A 19,274-nucleotide genomic window follows, 5' to 3' on the forward strand; every position below is an offset into this window, starting at 1 on the left:
CTTTGTGAGTGATTCATTCTTTGTGAGTGATTGAGAGTTGATTGTTGTGTACAAACAAAACAACTCTTCTTGCAACTTTCTTCTTCATCTAGTGGAATCATTGATCTCGCCGTGTTACCGAACCACGTATATCTAGTCTTGTGTGTGAGTGTATTCTTTACTTTATTCTCTACTATTGATTATGTTTATCTTGTTGTTGATATTGTGTTGATTTTGGGTTGTTGCTTGGAGAGTTGTTGAATACTTTGTTGGTAGAAAGTTCATACCTTTAAGGGTTAAACTAGTTTGTTGTTGATAGCTTCCACATTAGACCAACAAAACAATATTAAGTCAGTAAGTTAGATAATTCTAGGTTTTTTTTTTTTAAGAAGTTAGGGGGTTAGACTGACCAACCTGTATTCATTAAGTTCTTTTGTAAATACATCCACTTGAATCCTCACGAACAATTACATATAGTTTCTCCTTTAAAGGCCCTATACTACATAATACACCTATATCACTTCCATTTGCACTTGAATCCTCATGAATAATTTTAGGCTTCTACCTCGGCTCTTCTTAGAGTTTAGACACACGCCTAGGTCCTAGATCCTGTAATGGGCGGACTCACAACGACAAATGGACTAAATACTAGGTCTCGTCTCATTTCGTTCTGGACTGTACTTTTGAATTAGCTTATCCACTCTAGCTAGAGACTGAATTAACACAAAAATAATATAAAGTGTAAAACAATAATAATCAGAAGTGTGATGAGCTGAGTTAAATTTATTTTGAAAGAAAAGGAGGGGATGGATAAGTGCCTAAGAAAAGAGTATAGTTGCCCATTTGATGCTACATTTGGTAGGTGGTGTTGATCGTGTTAATGAAGCTTTCTGAACTGTTGCAAATTGGAAAATGACCAAAATCTTGCTTAGAAGAAAGTTGGGTGGTCGTATGTCTTTTTTTGTCTTGGTTAGCAACTCAAACTCATATAGCATGCCCAACACCGCCAACCACTCCCGACAACAAAACAACAAATAATGTTTCATGAGAATGTTACCATCTGAAATGGACTTAAAAACGACCTAAATGAAGTTAGATGATTGTAATCCTTTGTTTTATCAACCTTTATCACCAAGAATAACCGGTTGTTAAAAAATGATTTGCACAAAACTTGAATAGACTCGAACCTATTTTTATTTATTATTTTCCTGTGATGAATTTAGATTTTTGGCAAATCTTATTTTGTGTTTGGATAAACAAAAGGACGGGGAAAAATTTTTCTCAGAAAACATTTAATTTGTTTCACACTTTTACCACCATATTTTTCAGAGTACCCTCAGCTCCTTTTTTCCGTCCATTAAAAGTTTTCTCATGGGAAAATCAGAGTTATTTCCCCTTATAATAATGTGAATTTCCAGAATTTAGACCCAATAACCCATGAGAAAACCTGTTATTATTAAACATTAAAAATTTTTCTTGCCTATCATTAATCACAGCAATGGAAAATTAAATGTGAGAAAGATGTTATTTTGTAGAGAATTTTCCAAGCAGTAAAACAGGCCTAAATAAAATTATGGCTTCTTTGGTAAAAAGGAAGAAATTTTCACAAAAAATATTTGATGAAAAATGATAGGTGGTCAAGATACAAATTTGACTTTGGAGACACTCTTACTTTCAGGTTTCAGCTCTATCAACAGCTGTGTCTTTTTGAATGAGACACATATAACCAGTGCATAATCTTGCTCACTCTATAATTGTATCACCTAATCAACAGGGTCATTGTATTCCTATATAAACCATCTCAGTACAGATTCTTCCATAACTCAATCATTCTCCAGGAGTTTTGGTGACTTGTGTGAGTTCACCGTCCCATAATCTAATCTCTTACGACCTTCTTCACTAAAGAAGGATATAGAGAAAGTCCAAGTGATAAAATGACTGCTTCTTTCCATACCTCCTCAATTCTATGCAAAGCATTATTTTTTGCATTTTTCGCCTTCTGGATTCTGCCAAATGAAGAAGTTGTAGCAGCGAGCAATTCAGGCATAACCAGACATTACTACTTTGATGTACGTACATGTTAGGTGCCGTGGTATCATGCATATATACATCTATACATAAAAACTAATTAATTATAGACATAGTGTTTGAGCAAGCAAGTTGATTATGAATTATCTCATTAAATCATTAATTAATACCATCGAAATGTTTTTGCAGATTCAAATGCAGAATGTGACACGACTTTGCCACACAAAGAGCCTTGTCACGGTAAATGGACAGTTTCCTGGGCCTCGAATTGTTGCAAGGGAAGGTGACCGACTCGTAATTAAGGTGGTTAACCATGTCAGCAATAATATCACCATTCACTGGTACATAAACAACTACATTCGTACATTTAAATTCAATACTACAAATTCAATTTGTTGGATAGTTTATATGCTGCGTTGTGGACATACATGGCTTGAAAAAACAGGCATGGAATTCGACAGCTTCAAAGCGGTTGGGCTGATGGACCTGCATATGTAACTCAATGTCCCATACAGACAGGCCAGACTTATGTGTACAATTTCACTATTACTGGTCAAAGAGGAACACTTTTATGGCATGCTCACATTTCATGGCTAAGAGCTACAGTTTATGGACCCATTATCATACTTCCCAAGCTCAATGTACCTTATCCATTCACCAAACCATACAAGGAAGTCCCCATCATCTTTGGTTAGTATAATAATAATAACGTGGTGAATTTTAGGCACCATACAATATACATTACAGTGTTAAACTATCGTCTTATATTACTCAGAATTCTTACTGTGGTTATGAACTTCAAATGTGAATATCCAGGAGAGTGGTTTAATGCAGACACTGAGGCAATTATCTCCCAGGCTCTCCAAACTGGAGGAGGGCCCAATGTCTCAGATGCATATACGATCAATGGACTTCCAGGGCCATTGTACAATTGTTCAGTTAAAGGTACCAATCGCGTTACTTAGATAATTGGCTCTAAATGTGTAAATTAACTTCAGTCCTTGACATCTATTCGGTGCATTGACAGATACGTTCAGGTTGATCGTGAAGCCTGGAAAGACATACCTCCTCCGTTTAATCAACGCTGCACTCAATGATGAGCTCTTTTTCAGCATTGCCAACCACACTCTCACTATCGTCGATGCTGATGCTGTCTACATAAAACCATTCAACACAAAAACTCTCCTCATCACCCCAGGCCAAACCACCAATGTCCTTCTTAAAACCAAATCTCACGCTCCCAATGCCACCTTCCTCATGGCTGCTAGACCCTACTTTACAGGCCAAGGAACATTCGACAATTCTACCACCACTGGTATCCTCCAATACGAATCCCTATCATCGTCTCTTTCCTCAGCAAACAACCATCCTCTTTTTCGACCAAACCTTCCTTCCCTCAACAACACTTCCTTTGCTGCCAAGTTCTCCAAGAAGTTCCGTAGCCTAGCTACTACTCAATTCCCTGCTAATGTACCAAAGAATGTGGACAAACACTTCTTTTTTACCGTTGGATTGGGCACTAGTCCATGCCCAAAGAATCATACCTGCCAAGGCCCAAATGGCTCCATGTTTGCAGCTTCTATCAATAACATCTCCTTTGCTCTTCCAACAACAGCCCTGCTCCAATCACACTTCTTTGGACAATCTAATGGTGTTTATGCTACAAACTTCCCTTCAAGCCCAATCATTCCTTTCAATTACACTGGAACACCACCTAACAACACCTTGGTAATTAATGGGACTAAAGTTGTGGTGCTTCCCTTCAATACCAGTGTTGAGTTGGTAATGCAGGATACAAGTATCTTAGGTGCTGAGAGTCATCCTCTTCATCTCCATGGATTCAACTTCTTCGTAATTGGACAAGGCTCTGGTAACTATAACCCTACTAAAGATCCTGCCAAATTCAATCTCATTGACCCTGTTGAGAGGAATACCATTGGTGTGCCTTCAGGTGGTTGGGTCGCAATTCGTTTTCTTGCAGACAATCCAGGTACACTTCACATCAATGCTATTAGGACGATAACAAATTAAACGCAATACTTGAGCCTAACACATGGACTAATCTAATGAGGTGAAGTGGAGTAAACCTTTGAACTAAGCTGAAAGTTTGCTCTGCTACCATTTTTCACTTCGAAGCATCCAACTCAAAGCCATTTCATAGTGAGTGGACTGGCCCAAGAAAAATAAATATATAATATAACATAATGCACAGCTTCAAACTCCCGAACTGGGGTATAGAATGTATCAACATCTCCCTTAATGTATGTTGACTAATTTTTGGTGTACACATGAAACTACAGGTGTATGGTTCATGCATTGTCACTTGGAGGTGCATACTAGCTGGGGGTTGAAGATGGCATGGGTTGTCTTGGATGGGAAGCTCCCCAATCAGAAGTTACCTCCTCCACCAGCTGATCTTCCCAAATGTTAACGTCTGGCTTGATCGTTATTTGTTTGTTTGAAATTTTTGGCTCTCTCGCTTCCTTGTAAGAAGTATAGAGGCATTATCATTTTACCATTTCATTGATGATTGTTTTGAGTGTTTGTTTCCTCCTTCTATACACTATGAGGAAGAATAGAGTGGATAAGGTTTTGTAATACTTTGGTTTCAGTATTTATGCAGCAGACTTCAATAATGCTATTAAGTTGATGAATTCTCGTACTAATATTGGTTGGAATAATCTTTTTATTTATTATTTTATGATTTAAACATATTTGGTCAGTTAAACATTCTAATAAATTTCGTAAGAAGAGGCAAAACTATGCGTAGCGTTTGACTAGTGCCCATACTGTTACAGTATTACCACAATCACAGTTCAATTTAGTGTGTGCTTGTGGAGTTTGATCTGAAAAAAGGTCTCGGAACTTGTATAGGATTGAGAGTTGAGACTGGGGCTAGTGATACACGCATTTTCAGAAGCTTTGCTCCTAGAAATACAAAAGCACTATGCAGGATTGTGGAAAGCATTTCGTGTAGATATAAGATATTAGAACATGTGTATGCAGGGATAGAGACAGGAATCTGGGTTTGGGGGCAAGGTATATGAGGGAGCAGTAGTGGATTAGTCCAGATAATTTTGGAGGGCGAAGCCTTGTAGTTTCAGGAATGTTTCTACTGAAGTAGTATTTCGTAAGGGTTTTTTCAAAAATTTGGTTGGGCGAATGTCCCTCTGACTCCCTGTATACATAATACATCTTTGTGTGTATGTGCTCCTTGCAACTTGGAAAATTACTACAAAGAACGTTCAAACTTGAACAAATTAACTATTAATTTTCCAAGTTACCTGTAAGCATTTTTTGAATAATCCGTTCTTTTTCATTTTGTCTTTTTATAACGTTAAAAACAGAGTGGGTGTGAGAATAGATAGGAATTATTGTGAGGATGTGGATCAAATTTACTCCAACGTCTTTGAGCAGAGTTCTAGGCTTCTAGCAACATCGATATCGCAAATCATGAGAACCCTCTAACTATTCCCCAAGGCCTGTTAGAGAGGCCAACACCATGTTTGGCCCAACACAACAACTTTCAGAAGTGGCAATCTCCCTCGCAGCTACAAACAAGATGGCAGAACTGTTTGAATAAGATTCATGATTGGAAGATCACCTCTATCTGGAGAGAGTGCAATATCACTGCAGATGTGCTGTCCAAAAAAGGATGCTGCTGTACCAATCAATGAAGAAATCATTACTGATGGAAAACCTAGTTGGCTGCACAGATATGAAGTAACTTTTCAGAGTTTTTTTTAGGTTCGTGTGATTGTCGCATGTTTATGAATGGTAGTAGTTAGGATTATCTAGCTTGAATATTAGTGGGTGCAGCAGCGGCAGATCCATGAGTTTGCTCACCCCGCTATAGCCCCTAACTTCCCACAAAAAAACAAATATAGTGGTAACTATTCCCTCCAAAAAATTCAAAAAAATATATTAATTACAATTATTTGCTAATAGCCCGGGTAGAATCCTGCGTCGCCCCTGGGTGCAGGATGCTCCTAGTAATCTTTTTGTATTGTACCTTTTTTTCTTTTTTTAATCAAATTTTAAACTTACCGTGCCAAAAAAAAACACTAACGTAGGTGGCACATTTAGTTGTGGGATCCCATGTCAATGGAAAAGGAGTCCAGATCAAAATTGTGCACTAATGGAAATTTCCATCTATGTAGCATCGGAGTTGGATTGAAACCGACCAGTTACACTCCTACTCACAAAAAAAATGGACCCATGCTAAGCACTTTACGTTCAAGAAGTGGAATAGAAGGAAACCATTACTTGACTAGCGAGTTGAGATTTTATATTCTTTCCATCTTTCCTGTGGATGTGTGCGCGCGTCTCTTTACCTTCAGCAAAATCAAGTTAATTATCCACTAAACCTAATTATGTGACTTGTATTCCACTAAACAGCTAAAAAAACTAAGATGATCTGGACTCATTAGGACCGCATGGCATCTATCATTTAGCATCATTTGTTTTCTAGACTAAGTTTATTTGGCATTTACAACCCATTGCCGATCTTGAAAGCTAAATGCATGATGAACTTAATTAATTTAGCACTTCAAACTTTTCAAAACTGATCATCGGTTAATAATGCAGAATCATGAAGATAAGAAAGATCGAGTTCACCCTTTTATTAGATTTTTAATCTGTTAATTCAACTAGTATGACACTACGACACAATGAACTAATTTTATGGTGGTGTGTTTGGCTGTACTTTTGGCATTTTATGTTGGATTTTATTGAATCCCTAAATATGTCCCACACACTGTTCTAAAAAACGCTAGACGGTAGTCGGGCGGTGGGAGAGCGCCTAGCGCCTAGGCCTTCTAGGCAGTGCCTAGACGGGCTAGGCGCTAGGCGGTTTTTTTTACTAATGTATATAGTAATACACACATATACTACAAGAAATGAAGAAAATCATTAACCATAACTCAAAAAATAAACACAAACAAAGATATTTATTACAAAAATGCGTAATAGTTAAGGAATATTGACTTCATATAAAAATATATTTTTTGTTATAGTGGCATATAATTTACATTAGACTTAAGTCTTTTAAACTCATGCAAATCTTAAGCTTACACGGGCCTTTATTTTTCAACATTTAATTATTCAAAAAAAAAAACTTGACTGGACCGCCTAGAGGCCGCCTAGCCTGCCTAATCGATCCGCCTAGACCCGCCTAGTCAGTCCACCGATTTTTTAAACGACTAGGGCCTAGGCGAGTCGGTTGGGCACTGCCTAGTGCCTAGAGACCGCCTAGACCGATTTTTAAAACAGTGGTCCCACACATGTCATGTATAATTATTGGTTTCAAAACATGGGCTTATATGATGAAGTATCCAAATCCATATGAATATTTTGGCAATTAGAAGTTGTTTTCAATTATAATCTAATTTTTAGGGGAAATTAGAATCATTGTCCAATTAAGGAAACTGTCCTCTCCCCCCTTTTCTCTATATATGCACATGCCTCATAGTTGTATATGTCAAGTCAAAAAAACATATTAGGGTGAGAAAAGGCTTAGGGTAATAAACAAATTCTCCTTCGCTGTTCTATACGTTTCATTCATCTAAAACTATAAATTAAGGTATGTATATTTACGTTTAATTATTGATTTATAATTGTTATGACGTTGGTGAGTTTATGCGATTCAAGATCTTTGGTTTAAGTTTAAGAATGTATTTATATTTTATACTCCGTTATGGCAACATTAAAACACATGCCGCAACATTGTAGTGTCTTTCAATCCAGTGGTTCAACAACTCTAAATACAAAACTGATGTTGTACTTGATGCAAGCTCACCACTGCACTGAACTTTCAGTATGGTGATTCTCAATGCAACATGATTGTTGTACCCAAAAATTTGTAGCTGCCGGGAACAAATAACATGCACACATATTATGTCTATTTTTCGTATAGAGAGCGACTCTAGAGGACAAATCGGCCGAAAAAGGAACTCTAGAGGACACCTTTTTCTTTTAATCACTCACAAGGACCGGGTGGTTGAAAGTTCAATTTTACCCTTGACGCGAAATAGCAACGGCTCGGGTAGATGAAAGGTCAAGTATATCCCTAAAGGAAAAAAACTAAATGGCCCGACCCAACCGAAACAACCCGGTTATGAACATTGATTGTTCATACCTACCCATGTTGAACATCAACTATGAACATTGATTGTGGCTATGAAAACATGAACCCAAAACAGATATGAACAATAACTGTTTATATCCAAAACAGATATGAACAATCATTGTTTATACCCTCAATTATAAGCATTAGCTATGAACAATGAGTGTTCATACCTATTGGACTATGAACAAAATAGTTATGAACATTTATTGTTCATACCTTATTTAGGTATGAACAATCAGTGTTCATACCAAAAAAAAAATTAACCAAAACAGATATGAACATTGATTGTTCATACCCAAAACATATATGAACAATAAATGTTCATACCCAAAACAGATCTAAACATTGATTGTTCATACCTATTTAGGTATGAACAATACGTGTATGAACAATTCATACCAACAAAAAAACATGAACCCAAAGTAGATATGAACAATACGTATTCATACTTAAATATAATGTATGATCAATAAGAACACTTATTGGAGTATGAACAATAATTGTTTATGTATGAACAATGATTGTTCATACCTATTTCATACATCAACATGAGTTATGAACAGTCATTGTTCATACATATATTAGGGTATGAACAATTATTGTTTATACCTATTTGGGGTATGAACAATGTTTATACCTAAATATAATGTATGATCAATAAGAACACTTATTGAAGTATTTGGGGTATGAACAATCAATGTTCATATTTCAACATAATGTATGATCAGTAAGAGTACCTACTGGAGTATGAACAATCATTGTTTATACATCAACATTATCTATGAATAATCATTGTTCATGCATCAATATATTGTATAAGGTACATTCACATATTTGGGTATGAATAATTATTGTTCATACATCAGCAGAAGGTATGAACACTTATTGTTCATAGTAAAATGACAGAAAGGGTAAAATCGAAAAATATTTATTTCAAATCCAGGTCATTTGTCCTTGAGAGTTATTTTCACGCGAAAATTGGTTTTCAGGATTATTTTCACCCGAAATTTATCCTTGTGAGTGATTATAAAAAAACTATGTCCTCTAGAGTTGTTTTGAATTGAAATTGGGCTTTGGGGACCAATTTCTTGATTTTGCGTACCCATCAACACAAAGATGTTCTTAATTTCCGGTAATCGTGGAAGGGGCCGGGATATTTGCCAGCATACATTGTTGTTGTTGTTACTACACCATTTGTCATACCCGTTCCAGTTAGGCCCATCTCAAAATTAGACTGGGCTAACTGGAACTGCGAGTCCGTTCCAATTAGTAAAAAAATGGTGTAGTGTGTTGTAGTGTTTGTTGTAGTTGTTGAATTGTTGTTGTAGTTGCCAAAATGCCGCTTAAACTATGAAGTGGACCCCTTGTAATCTTGCTCGAGCTAGCTTAGATCACAATATCTATCATTCTGTCAGTACGGAATAGAACTCTAATGTATCTTTGCATAAATCTAAAATGATCAGACTACAAACATCCCAGCGCCAACAGGCAACAGCCAACCAAAGTTCGCAATCAGATACAGTATGAAGTCGTTTTTAAAAAAAAGAAAAGAAATTGACAGATAAAAGGAACGAAAGGACACTGTGTCATTGGATTGGCTTTGTACCAAAGACTAAACGGTTGGGGGACTGAATGCTACGAGCCAACAAGCTAGGAACTGGCATGGCCATACCCTAAACCATGGAAAATAACCTTCAGTTTGAAGATATTGTTCTTAAGCAAACTATCCCGCAAGCAAACAGTTTTATTGACAATTCTATCCTCATCGAACCTAAAAACTCAAGAATCAACCTTCTATATACACAATTATTTGATGGGCAACTTTGTGTCAAATAAAACAGTGGAAATTTGAAAAACACAAAAATGCAAACATTTCAAGCTAAGATGGGCCTATGTTGGTCTGTTTTCGGAAAATGTCAAATATAATTAAAGTGTACCACTAGTTTAATGATAATGATCTCATAACCTAATCAATCACCAAATGTGTCTAATAGTTATGTTTTTTTTCCCATATAAATGAACATATAAGCTTTCACAAAAATGTACTGGAGGGCAAGTAGTCGATAATCATCTGTGCTCTTATTACCTTATCAAAGAGTGCAGTGAGAGGTCGAGAAATGGGTGCTTCAGTTTTAGCTTTAGCCTTCACATTGTACACTTTGGTGCTCTTGCCGGAACTTGCTGTTGCAAATCAGGCTGGCATAACTAGGCACTATAAGTTTGATGTATGTGTCACATACCCTTCTATTTGGACCATTTCTTGAGCTAATGTTATAGAAATATTTCCGCGTCTTATCGTGTTTTAATATCACAGCTAAGTCGCATAATTTCAATTTGATTTGTTTTTGCAGATCAAGTTGTATAATGTGACTAGATTGTGCCATACGAGGAGCATCGTGGCTGTTAATGGACAATTTCCTGGACCTCGTATTATTGCAAGAGAAGGTGACAGGGTGGTTGTTAAGGTGGTTAACCATGTCCAAAACAATGTTACCCTGCATTGGTATGTATGACACCTTCTGCATGCGGCCTCTATTTTGGAATTTTAAGTAAAGTACTTTTAGTAATGCATGTGCCTGAACAAATCGAACAACTGCTTAATACCATTAATTAGTCAGATTAAAGGCTATGACCGAATGTAGGTTTTATAATTTCCTATTCCATTTATAACAGAACTGTAGGTAGGTAACTAACTATATGTAGAACTTTTTTTCATCCCGACTTAGTTCCACCCTTTGAATATTTTATCATCATCTTAAACGCCACTATCTTAATAATCTTATAAGTCATCAACTTTATGATTATATATATATATATATATATAAGATTTAGAAGTATGGCATGCAATGGTTGATCAAACTCATGATTCATGCTCCAAGCTTACATTTTAATCTATGTATTACTAAAAGGCATGGGATACGACAACTTCAAAGTGGATGGGCAGATGGGCCTGCATATGTGACACAGTGCCCCATCCAGACCGGGCAAACCTACGTCTACAACTTCACGATTACCGGCCAAAGAGGAACTCTGTTTTGGCATGCCCACATCTCATGGCTAAGAGTAACAGTCTATGGTCCTATTGTCATTCTTCCGAAGCGTCACACTACCTACCCATTTCCCGAACCCCACAAGGAAGTTCCCATCATTTTCGGTAATTAACAATACCCAGATCATTTGTATCCCAGAGAGTTATGTTACTTGAATCTGATTCAACTAGAAGTAAACGATACATATGTTTCAGGTGAATGGTTTAATGCTGATCCCGAAGCAATTATCACCCAAGCATTACAGACTGGTGCCGGCCCCAATGTGTCCGATGCCTACACCATCAACGGTCTCCCTGGGCCTTTGTATAACTGCTCGGCTAATGGTAATATGATGGTCAATTTGTTCTTTTATTTATTTATTTTCTTTTCCTTTTTTTTGTTGTATACAAATTGGTAACTACTAAGTACTAACTAGTAAGAACATATGGAAAAACTTGTTCCACATACATTGTAATTGGGGCATTTTATTTGTAGATACATTCAAGCTAAAGGTGAAGCCTGGAAAGACTTATCTCCTACGGTTGATCAATGCTGCACTTAATGATGAGCTATTCTTTAGCATTGCCAACCACTCTCTAACTATAGTTGATGTTGATGCTGTCTACGTAAAGCCATTCAAAACCAATGTCCTATTGATCACTCCTGGACAAACCACAAATGTCCTCCTCGAAACCAAACCGCAATTCCCCGGTGCCACCTTCCTCATGGCTGCAAGACCATATGCAACCGGTCAGGGCACATTCGATAATTCCACCACTGCAGGAATCCTCGAATATGAGAGTCCTTCCAATTCATCTGTTTCCAATCAAAACAAGAAGCTCAAGCTATTCAAACCTACTCTTCCAAAGCTTAATGACACTGCCTTTGCTAGCAACTTCAGCAAGAAACTCCGAAGCCTAGCAAATGCTCAGTTTCCAGCCAACGTTCCAAAGACAATAAACCGGCAGTTCTTTTTCACTGTAGGATTGGGAACACAACCATGTCCTAAGAATCAAACTTGCCAAGGTCCCAGTAATACAACTAAATTTGCTGCTTCAGTCAACAATGTCTCGTTTGTTATGCCAACTACTGCTCTCCTCCAAGCTCATTTTTTCCAACAGTCCAATGGTGTTTATAATACTACGTTCCCTACCAAACCACTCATTCCCTTCAACTACACTGGCACTCCACCAAACAACACCAATGTAAGCAATGGAACTAATGTGGTAGTGCTTCCATTTAACACTAGTGTTGAGTTGGTAATGCAGGACACCAGCATCCTTGGTGCTGAGAGCCATCCTCTGCATCTTCACGGATTTAATTTCTTCGCCGTGGGCCAAGGCTTCGGCAATTATAACCCAAACAAGGACCCAGCAAACTTCAATCTTGTTGATCCTGTGGAAAGAAACACTATTGGGGTACCATCTGGTGGCTGGGTGGCCATTCGCTTCTTCGCAGACAATCCTGGTGCGTGAATACAACACATTGCACGACAAATAAAATTTTGAGTTCAAGAAACGCATTTATGCTATTTGAATGATATTGAATGTTTTCAAACCTCGCTTCCATACTATAGCTTGTCCTGACTTGTGAATGGCTTTGCTTGTGCAGGTGTATGGTTCATGCATTGTCATTTGGAAGTTCACACCAGCTGGGGTTTGAAGATGGCCTGGGTTGTCCTGGATGGGAAGCTTCCCAATCAAAAGCTACCGCCCCCACCATCCGATCTTCCCAAGTGTTGACGTTGATATGTCACCATTTCTAACCGATGACATTCTTTTGGTTGTTGATGTTTTTCTTCAGGATGTTTGTTTTTGCTTGTTGGGTTAGTTAGAGTTACCCCCTATTAATAGTTGCAATTAGTGTTACCCCCATTTTCAAAAATATTAGTGATACCCGCCCCCCAATTGTAAGATCCAACGGCTACGAGATGATTTTTTTTTTTTTTTTTGAAGAAATATAACCGTTGGATCTTACAAATAGGGGGTATCACTCATATTTTTTAAAATGGGAGTAACACTAATTGCAACTATTAATAGGGGGTAAGTCTAACTAACCCTTGTTTGTTTGTTATTGTTGTTGAGCTTGTTGTGGGCTGTTTTTTGGTTGAGTCTCCCGAAAGGGGACACAAGTAGGAAGTGGTTTGATGGTTTTGTAGTAGCAATTTCAACTTCTCACCACAATGAAATGGAATGGAATTTTATCTTGAAAAAAATGTTTTAGATGTTGTGCTATACATTATGGGGTTGGTTAAACAAACTCCATCTATTGTGACTCCAATCTAACACCAAATCCTGACCGTCCAATTGTGAACTATCCAACGCATGGATTTGTTCAAACTACTAAGCTAGTTATACAAATTAGAAAAAAAAAAATCCTTTTAGGCAATTAGAAAAAATAAACTCACGCGACCACTTCGTTTTTCCAACTCCACAACGTGCCTCTTCTCTGGAGCAAAAGAAGGAGGAGCACTAACTCCATCATCTTCTTAATACGACGCCAACGTCTGCTCCACCATCTTTTACTCATTTTCTTCACCGCCACCAAGTCTTCATTCCCCCAAAAGTTCATGCTTTACTTATAACTAAGAAATACCAAATCATAGGTGAGTTTTTTTAAAAGCTTTTTGTACAACTAGACTAGATTAGTGGCGTTTGAAATTAGAATCCCTAAGAAACTTGTAGACTTGCAATCAAATTGGTTCTATGTTTCATACATAAAAAACTATTTTGTTGGTTCACAATGCAACCACGTTTTCCCGCCTAAAAATTTGTTTTCACATTGATTTTTTTTTTTATTACGCTTTCAATTTAATTTTTCTAAATGCATCTCAAGCATGCTTAATTGAATTATATATTGCATTTATATTTCGTCGTCCGATATTTTTATTGCAGCTGAATTTTATTAATTTGTATTTTTTTTTTATACTTTTCATTATTGATTTGTTCAGAATGGACGAGGAAGTGGAGGTCACAGATCGACTTCTCTCCCGGTGAAGAAGTGGAGGAAATGATCTTGTATAATGATGGAGTAGTTTCCAACAATAAATTTCCTTCTTTATCCGTTGAAACTCCAAATGAAGTGTTAGAGAAATTGGCTATACCAAAAGTGGGGATGAATTATTATCAAAGTGTAGAGGAAGCAAAATCATATTATTTGGAGTATGGTAAACAAAATGGTTTCTCAACTCGTGTTCGTAGTACCCAAAAAAGATCCAGAGACCATAATGATGATGAGGTGACAGTTTGTGATATGGTTTGTGCCCAAAAAGGAAAGGGTGACAAGGTAGAAGACAACTCGGAGAGTAAAGTAAAAATAAGAAACACTTCAACAATTAGATATATGTGAATACAAAGCACGAATAAGAGTAATCAAGCAAGATGATAAGTCATGGATAGTGAAATATTTTGATGATACCCACAGCCACAAGATGGTCACTCGTAACAAGAGGGTGAAATTGAGAACAATGAAAATTATTCCTAATAAAGTGGCTAAGATTTTGGTAGAGAGGTTTGATGATCTAAACTTACCCATAGGAAGAATTCCTGCACTTCTTGGTGGAGAGGCGATGGGGTATGGTGGCAGAGATTGTTACAATCACTTGAACTCCAAATTGAAGAAGTACAAAATACCGAAGGAAAATGATGCAAGCGCAGCTTATGCGTATTTTCAAAAAAAGAAAGTAAAAGACCCCCAAATTTTTTATGCCATAGATCAGTGTGATATACCACGGGTAGGGGGTGAATTTTTTTTGGGTGGATGGGCGATCACGTGCTCATTACCAACATTTTGGAGATGTTGTTTGTTTCGATACCACCTACAGAAAAAATCAATATGAGATGCCTTTTGGGCCATTCACTGGAATTAATCACCATCTTCAATCTATTCAATTTGGTTGTGCTTTGCTTCTTGATGAGACGGAAGAAAGCTTTTTGTGGTTGTTCAAGACGTGGCTTGGGGATATGGGTCAGCGTCACCCGATGGATCAAGATAGAGTTATGACAGCAGCTGTTGCCAAAGTATTTCCTAATACACGACATCGGTTTTGTCTTAGGCACATCACAAGCAAATTTCCCGAGTATTTGGGACATGCATATGCGAAGAGCACCACATTTGAAGATGAAATGCAGGGGTGTCTTCGAAGGACTTATAGTGTAAGTGAATTTGAAATGTTGTGGCAAGAGATGTTGCAGAAGAATGACTTGGTGGAAAATAAGTGGCTACAAACACACTACTAAAAAAAAGACTTATAATGACAGCTTTTAGCAGTCATGAAACAAGTTTAATGATATTTTTTCATTAAAGAACACAACCGTCATTATTTTGATGACGGTTCTGGAGAAGCTGGCATTAAAACTTGAACTTATATGACATAAATTCAGTTCAAAATGTCATAATTGGGGTTGTTTGCATGACATGTTTTTACATAACCGTCATATTTTACTAGGAAAAGCGTCAAGAAATAACCCATTTTTATGACGATTTCTCTACAGCCAACAATTGTTAATATGAAAAGCGTCAAAAGATGAACATTAAAACCGTCAAGAGATTGTATAGGTAACGATAAGTCCTTTGAAACCGTCACAAACTTTTTATTTATTTATTTTTGGGCACCCTGATGAAATGTTTTGTCACACAAATTTTCCTGCATATCTCGGTATAACATGTAAATCCATACATACTAACAAGTGTAGACTCATACATCAACTCCATTGCATAAACCTAAATCATACTTTTATTACCAACATAATTCATTCAAAAGAACTTTTCATATTACATGATTTATTTGATCACCAAGAAAAATAATAATTAATTAACAAATAACACTTGATTCAACAAATTCAAGTCAATCTCATAACCAAATTTATCCTAACATATCCAACAAAAAAAAGCTAATCAACCGATAAAACAATCCATCTCAAACAATATAATCAACGCAACCGAGCTTTCCGAACGTTATCCATCTCCCCATAATCATTCCTTTCCGAACATTTTGAAAATAATCTCCCCATAATCTTCAAAATGAAAAAGAAAATTTGGTAATAAGTAAGTGGAAAATCAAATTGATCGACCACTTAAATAAATTAAAATGAGAACACAAACCAATTAATGAGAAGTACAAGCTAACTACCAACTTATTTATATATATATGTAGAAGAATACATCCATCTCAAGTAGCAATAGCCAAGACACTTGTATTGTTTTTCTAAAAAGAAAATATCAAATAGCATATACAATAGATGTCATTTTACATCTGATAGCCACGCTCACCAAGGAATTAGTGCAGATACATACTGTATTTGGTAAAGTACGTTCCTAAATTTGCTTTCTGAAAAAAGTACGTACACCATCCAGCTTCTATTATATTATTTGATGCATTGACTAAGTACAAAATACATGCACACAATAAGAAGTTAGGAGCATAAAAAGGTTCTCAGGTGAAAAACCTAAGTACAAGCATGCAATGGTGCAGTATTGGCCAACAAGAAGATGAACACAAACACAGTAGTTGAAACTAATCTGAAATTGAATTGGTTGTGTAACTAGGCAAAAAGAAACCAGACACTGCACATACAACAAACTCATACAGCAGAAGTAGATGACTTAGACATTATAAAAGAATGTGCTACCACTTGGGTACTTCCAGTCAATCTTCACAGAAAGTTTAAGTAGTTTAGAGACCCCTTGGGAGTTCAACATATATACCATAGAAAGCCAAGAATAAATTTTGTAATAAGTCTTACGAAAATAAAGTATTTCAGCAAAAGGAAATAGAGAACTATTTCAAATATTTGAACAAAAAGAACTAGTTTTGCACCCTTATGTCTCCATGTAATTGAATAAATAGTTTTGCAACAATTGGTTTTCAGTGCAATCGTCAAAGTTTTGCCCAAAACGTTTGAAGGCTGAAGCCATTGAGCTAGCAAAAAGGAAAAAAAGAGGTCTATTCATTCAATACATAAGTTAAGAATGTCTTCATTTACCTGTGAGTTCGTTGTTTAGCTGCCTATCAATGTATATATCCTTTGGTAACGTAATGTGTAAGTTTTGGTGCAGGATGTGTAGTATCTGCATATATAAGAGATCATGTTAGTACGACTCAAGTTCAGTTTAGGACTTAGGTACATAATGAGTAAGAAACACAATAATAATAACATAATTCATCTCTATTAACCCCTCCCCTAAAAAAAATCTTTGATTCAGAAATGAGTGTCGTAAGAGCAAGGGTTTGAGTAACTAAACCATGGTGTAACACCTTTTAGGACTAACATCTTATATTCCTGAACCCACTCTGAAAACATGATACAAAAAATAGCACATGTTCGAGTATATATATAGGTATCTATCACCCCTTCCACTGAAATATATAACTGTAATGAGAACATATTAGTCATATCTATCACCCTTCCACGCATCCATTTTTATGTTCTAAACCAGACTCCCTTCCACTTGTATTGTTCACACTACAACATACCATTCCAACAACAAGTATTATAGATATGACTAAAGACCCAGGTCAATGAGATAAAGTCACCAAGCCTCTCGACTATCATGTTGCACTGTTCATGAGTAAGGGACTCAACATAAGTACCTATGATCAAGGCCTAACTGGCCACCTTGTCAGTAATACCACCTAGATATTTTGCATACCAATTTTAAAACCAAAGCAGAACAATGAATCATCTAAGTTTTACAACTCAGACATACTTTTAGCAAGTGGACTAGATTGTGTGAATGTATCATATATGAGATCTATAAGTGTTAGCTTAACTGTTTCAAAGAATGAACAACCTAGGTACGATACTGACCCATGAAAAAATCTATCATAATTTGTCCTACACTTCAGAAACAAAAAATGGTGATGGCGGCTAATTAGTTTAGAATTGTTTTTCTTAAAGAAAATCACTTAAGGATTAAATAATGCCAACTCTATAATTTCAAAGGATGAAATTAGGCAATATAACTTGGTCGAAGTAGCACTAATTGGAAGAAAACAGCAAAAAATCACCAAAGTTCATTAGATAAACAAAGGGCAAATTTTATGCTAATATTTTATGAAGACATTCATATGATGAAGGAAATCAAAGAATGGGATCGAAATAAACCAAATCCAACACATCATATGACCTGTAAAGGTTGTCAAAAGTCTAGAAATGATCCCAATCAACAATAGAGAAGAACCACAACATCACTACCTGTTAAGCACTTCATTAATATGATAGACAACACGTACAATATATACATCACTACCTGGTAAAAACCCCATGCGAGCAATTAATCAAACACCTAATGCACACAAAACAACACTCCCATATATACAAATGGATTCAACCAACAAGACTGAACTTTTAGGGAGCAATTGGGAAGGCATGAAGTTCACTTGGTGTAATAATCAGCTGGGATGCAGGAGAGTTACTAGCAGATTGGACAGAGTATTTTACAGTGAAGCATGGAACCTTAAGTTTGCTGGTTGGAAATACAAGGCTGAAGCCAGATATGCATCTGATCACTCCCCAATCATCAGCTTTCATCCTTATGTGCCAAAGCCAAAAAATATACCCTTCAGATTCAATAAAATGTGGTGTACACACACTACTTTTATGGATATGGTAAAATACAGTTGGAGTCAATCCTTTGAGGGGTATCTTCCACCTATCATCAAAGTCATGAGAAAACTACATAGATTGAAAGTGGATATCATGAAGTGGAATACTGAGACCTTTGGGTTGGTAGACACAAACATAAAAAAAACACAGGCAGAGTTAGTGAGACTACAGATGCTTGCAGATGAAAGTAATGAAGATGGTTTAGTGGCTGAGATGGTTCAAAAGGAAGTCGAGTTGGATGTAGCCAAAGGAAATAGAGCTTCACTTTTGAGACAGAAAAGCATAACCAAATTCGATGAAGAGGGGGACAGAAATTCAGCTTACTTTCATAACATGTGTAAGATCAAATTAGGTGCTTCTATGATGACAAAAATTATGACAGAAGATGGAACTCTCTTGACTGAATAAGACTAGATTAAGCAACATGTAATCAACTTCTATGAAGCAAAGTACCAAGATACACTAGTCACCCATGATCCAGAACTGCTGAGTATTATTCCAAAA

General features: G+C 36.6%; 3 protein-coding genes across 3 annotated transcripts; all 3 read left to right on the top strand.

The window, feature by feature from the left end:
- The first annotated feature begins 1,795 nt into the window (after nt 1-1,795).
- Nucleotides 1,796-4,669, top strand: LOC147486828 (laccase-17-like). Its single transcript, XM_086572883.1, has 6 exons — nt 1,796-2,048; nt 2,197-2,348; nt 2,453-2,697; nt 2,824-2,952; nt 3,035-3,997; nt 4,308-4,669. The coding sequence occupies exons 1-6, from the start codon at nt 1,914-1,916 to the stop codon at nt 4,436-4,438; spliced, it is 1,755 nt and encodes a 584-aa protein (XP_086429009.1). The 5' UTR covers nt 1,796-1,913; the 3' UTR covers nt 4,439-4,669.
- Nucleotides 4,670-10,176: 5,507 nt separating this feature from the next.
- LOC147486829 (laccase-17-like) lies at nt 10,177-13,143 on the top strand. Its single transcript, XM_086572791.1, has 6 exons — nt 10,177-10,359; nt 10,486-10,637; nt 11,044-11,288; nt 11,379-11,507; nt 11,659-12,630; nt 12,775-13,143. Exons 1-6 carry the CDS (start codon nt 10,252-10,254, stop codon nt 12,903-12,905), a joined length of 1,737 nt encoding a protein of 578 aa, XP_086428917.1. The 5' UTR covers nt 10,177-10,251; the 3' UTR covers nt 12,906-13,143.
- Nucleotides 13,144-18,485: 5,342 nt separating this feature from the next.
- On the top strand, nt 18,486-19,178 carry LOC147486830 (uncharacterized). Its single transcript, XM_086573863.1, has one exon. The coding sequence runs from the start codon at nt 18,486-18,488 to the stop codon at nt 19,176-19,178; it is 693 nt and encodes a 230-aa protein (XP_086429989.1).
- Nucleotides 19,179-19,274: the final 96 nt, after the last annotated feature.

The sequence above is a fragment of the Coptis chinensis genome, chromosome 7, assembly GCF_015680905.1.
Source record: "Coptis chinensis isolate HL-2020 chromosome 7, ASM1568090v1, whole genome shotgun sequence".
NCBI classification, from domain to species: domain Eukaryota; kingdom Viridiplantae; phylum Streptophyta; class Magnoliopsida; order Ranunculales; family Ranunculaceae; genus Coptis; species Coptis chinensis.

Bases quoted from the DNA above. Each gene is read 5' to 3' on its own strand.
- LOC147486829 (XM_086572791.1), top strand. From the start codon at position 10,252: ATGGGTGCTTCAGTTTTAGCTTTAGCCTTCACATTGTACACTTTGGTG. The intron at 11,289-11,378 runs GTAATTAACAAT...CATATGTTTCAG, and splicing joins GGAAGTTCCCATCATTTTCG to GTGAATGGTTTAATGCTGAT. The intron at 11,508-11,658 runs GTAATATGATGG...TTTTATTTGTAG, and splicing joins GTATAACTGCTCGGCTAATG to ATACATTCAAGCTAAAGGTG.
- LOC147486830 (XM_086573863.1), top strand. From the start codon at position 18,486: ATGGATTCAACCAACAAGACTGAACTTTTAGGGAGCAATTGGGAAGGC.
- LOC147486828 (XM_086572883.1), top strand. From the start codon at position 1,914: ATGACTGCTTCTTTCCATACCTCCTCAATTCTATGCAAAGCATTATTT. The intron at 2,049-2,196 runs GTACGTACATGT...ATGTTTTTGCAG, and splicing joins CCAGACATTACTACTTTGAT to ATTCAAATGCAGAATGTGAC. The intron at 2,349-2,452 runs GTACATAAACAA...TTGAAAAAACAG, and splicing joins AATAATATCACCATTCACTG to GCATGGAATTCGACAGCTTC.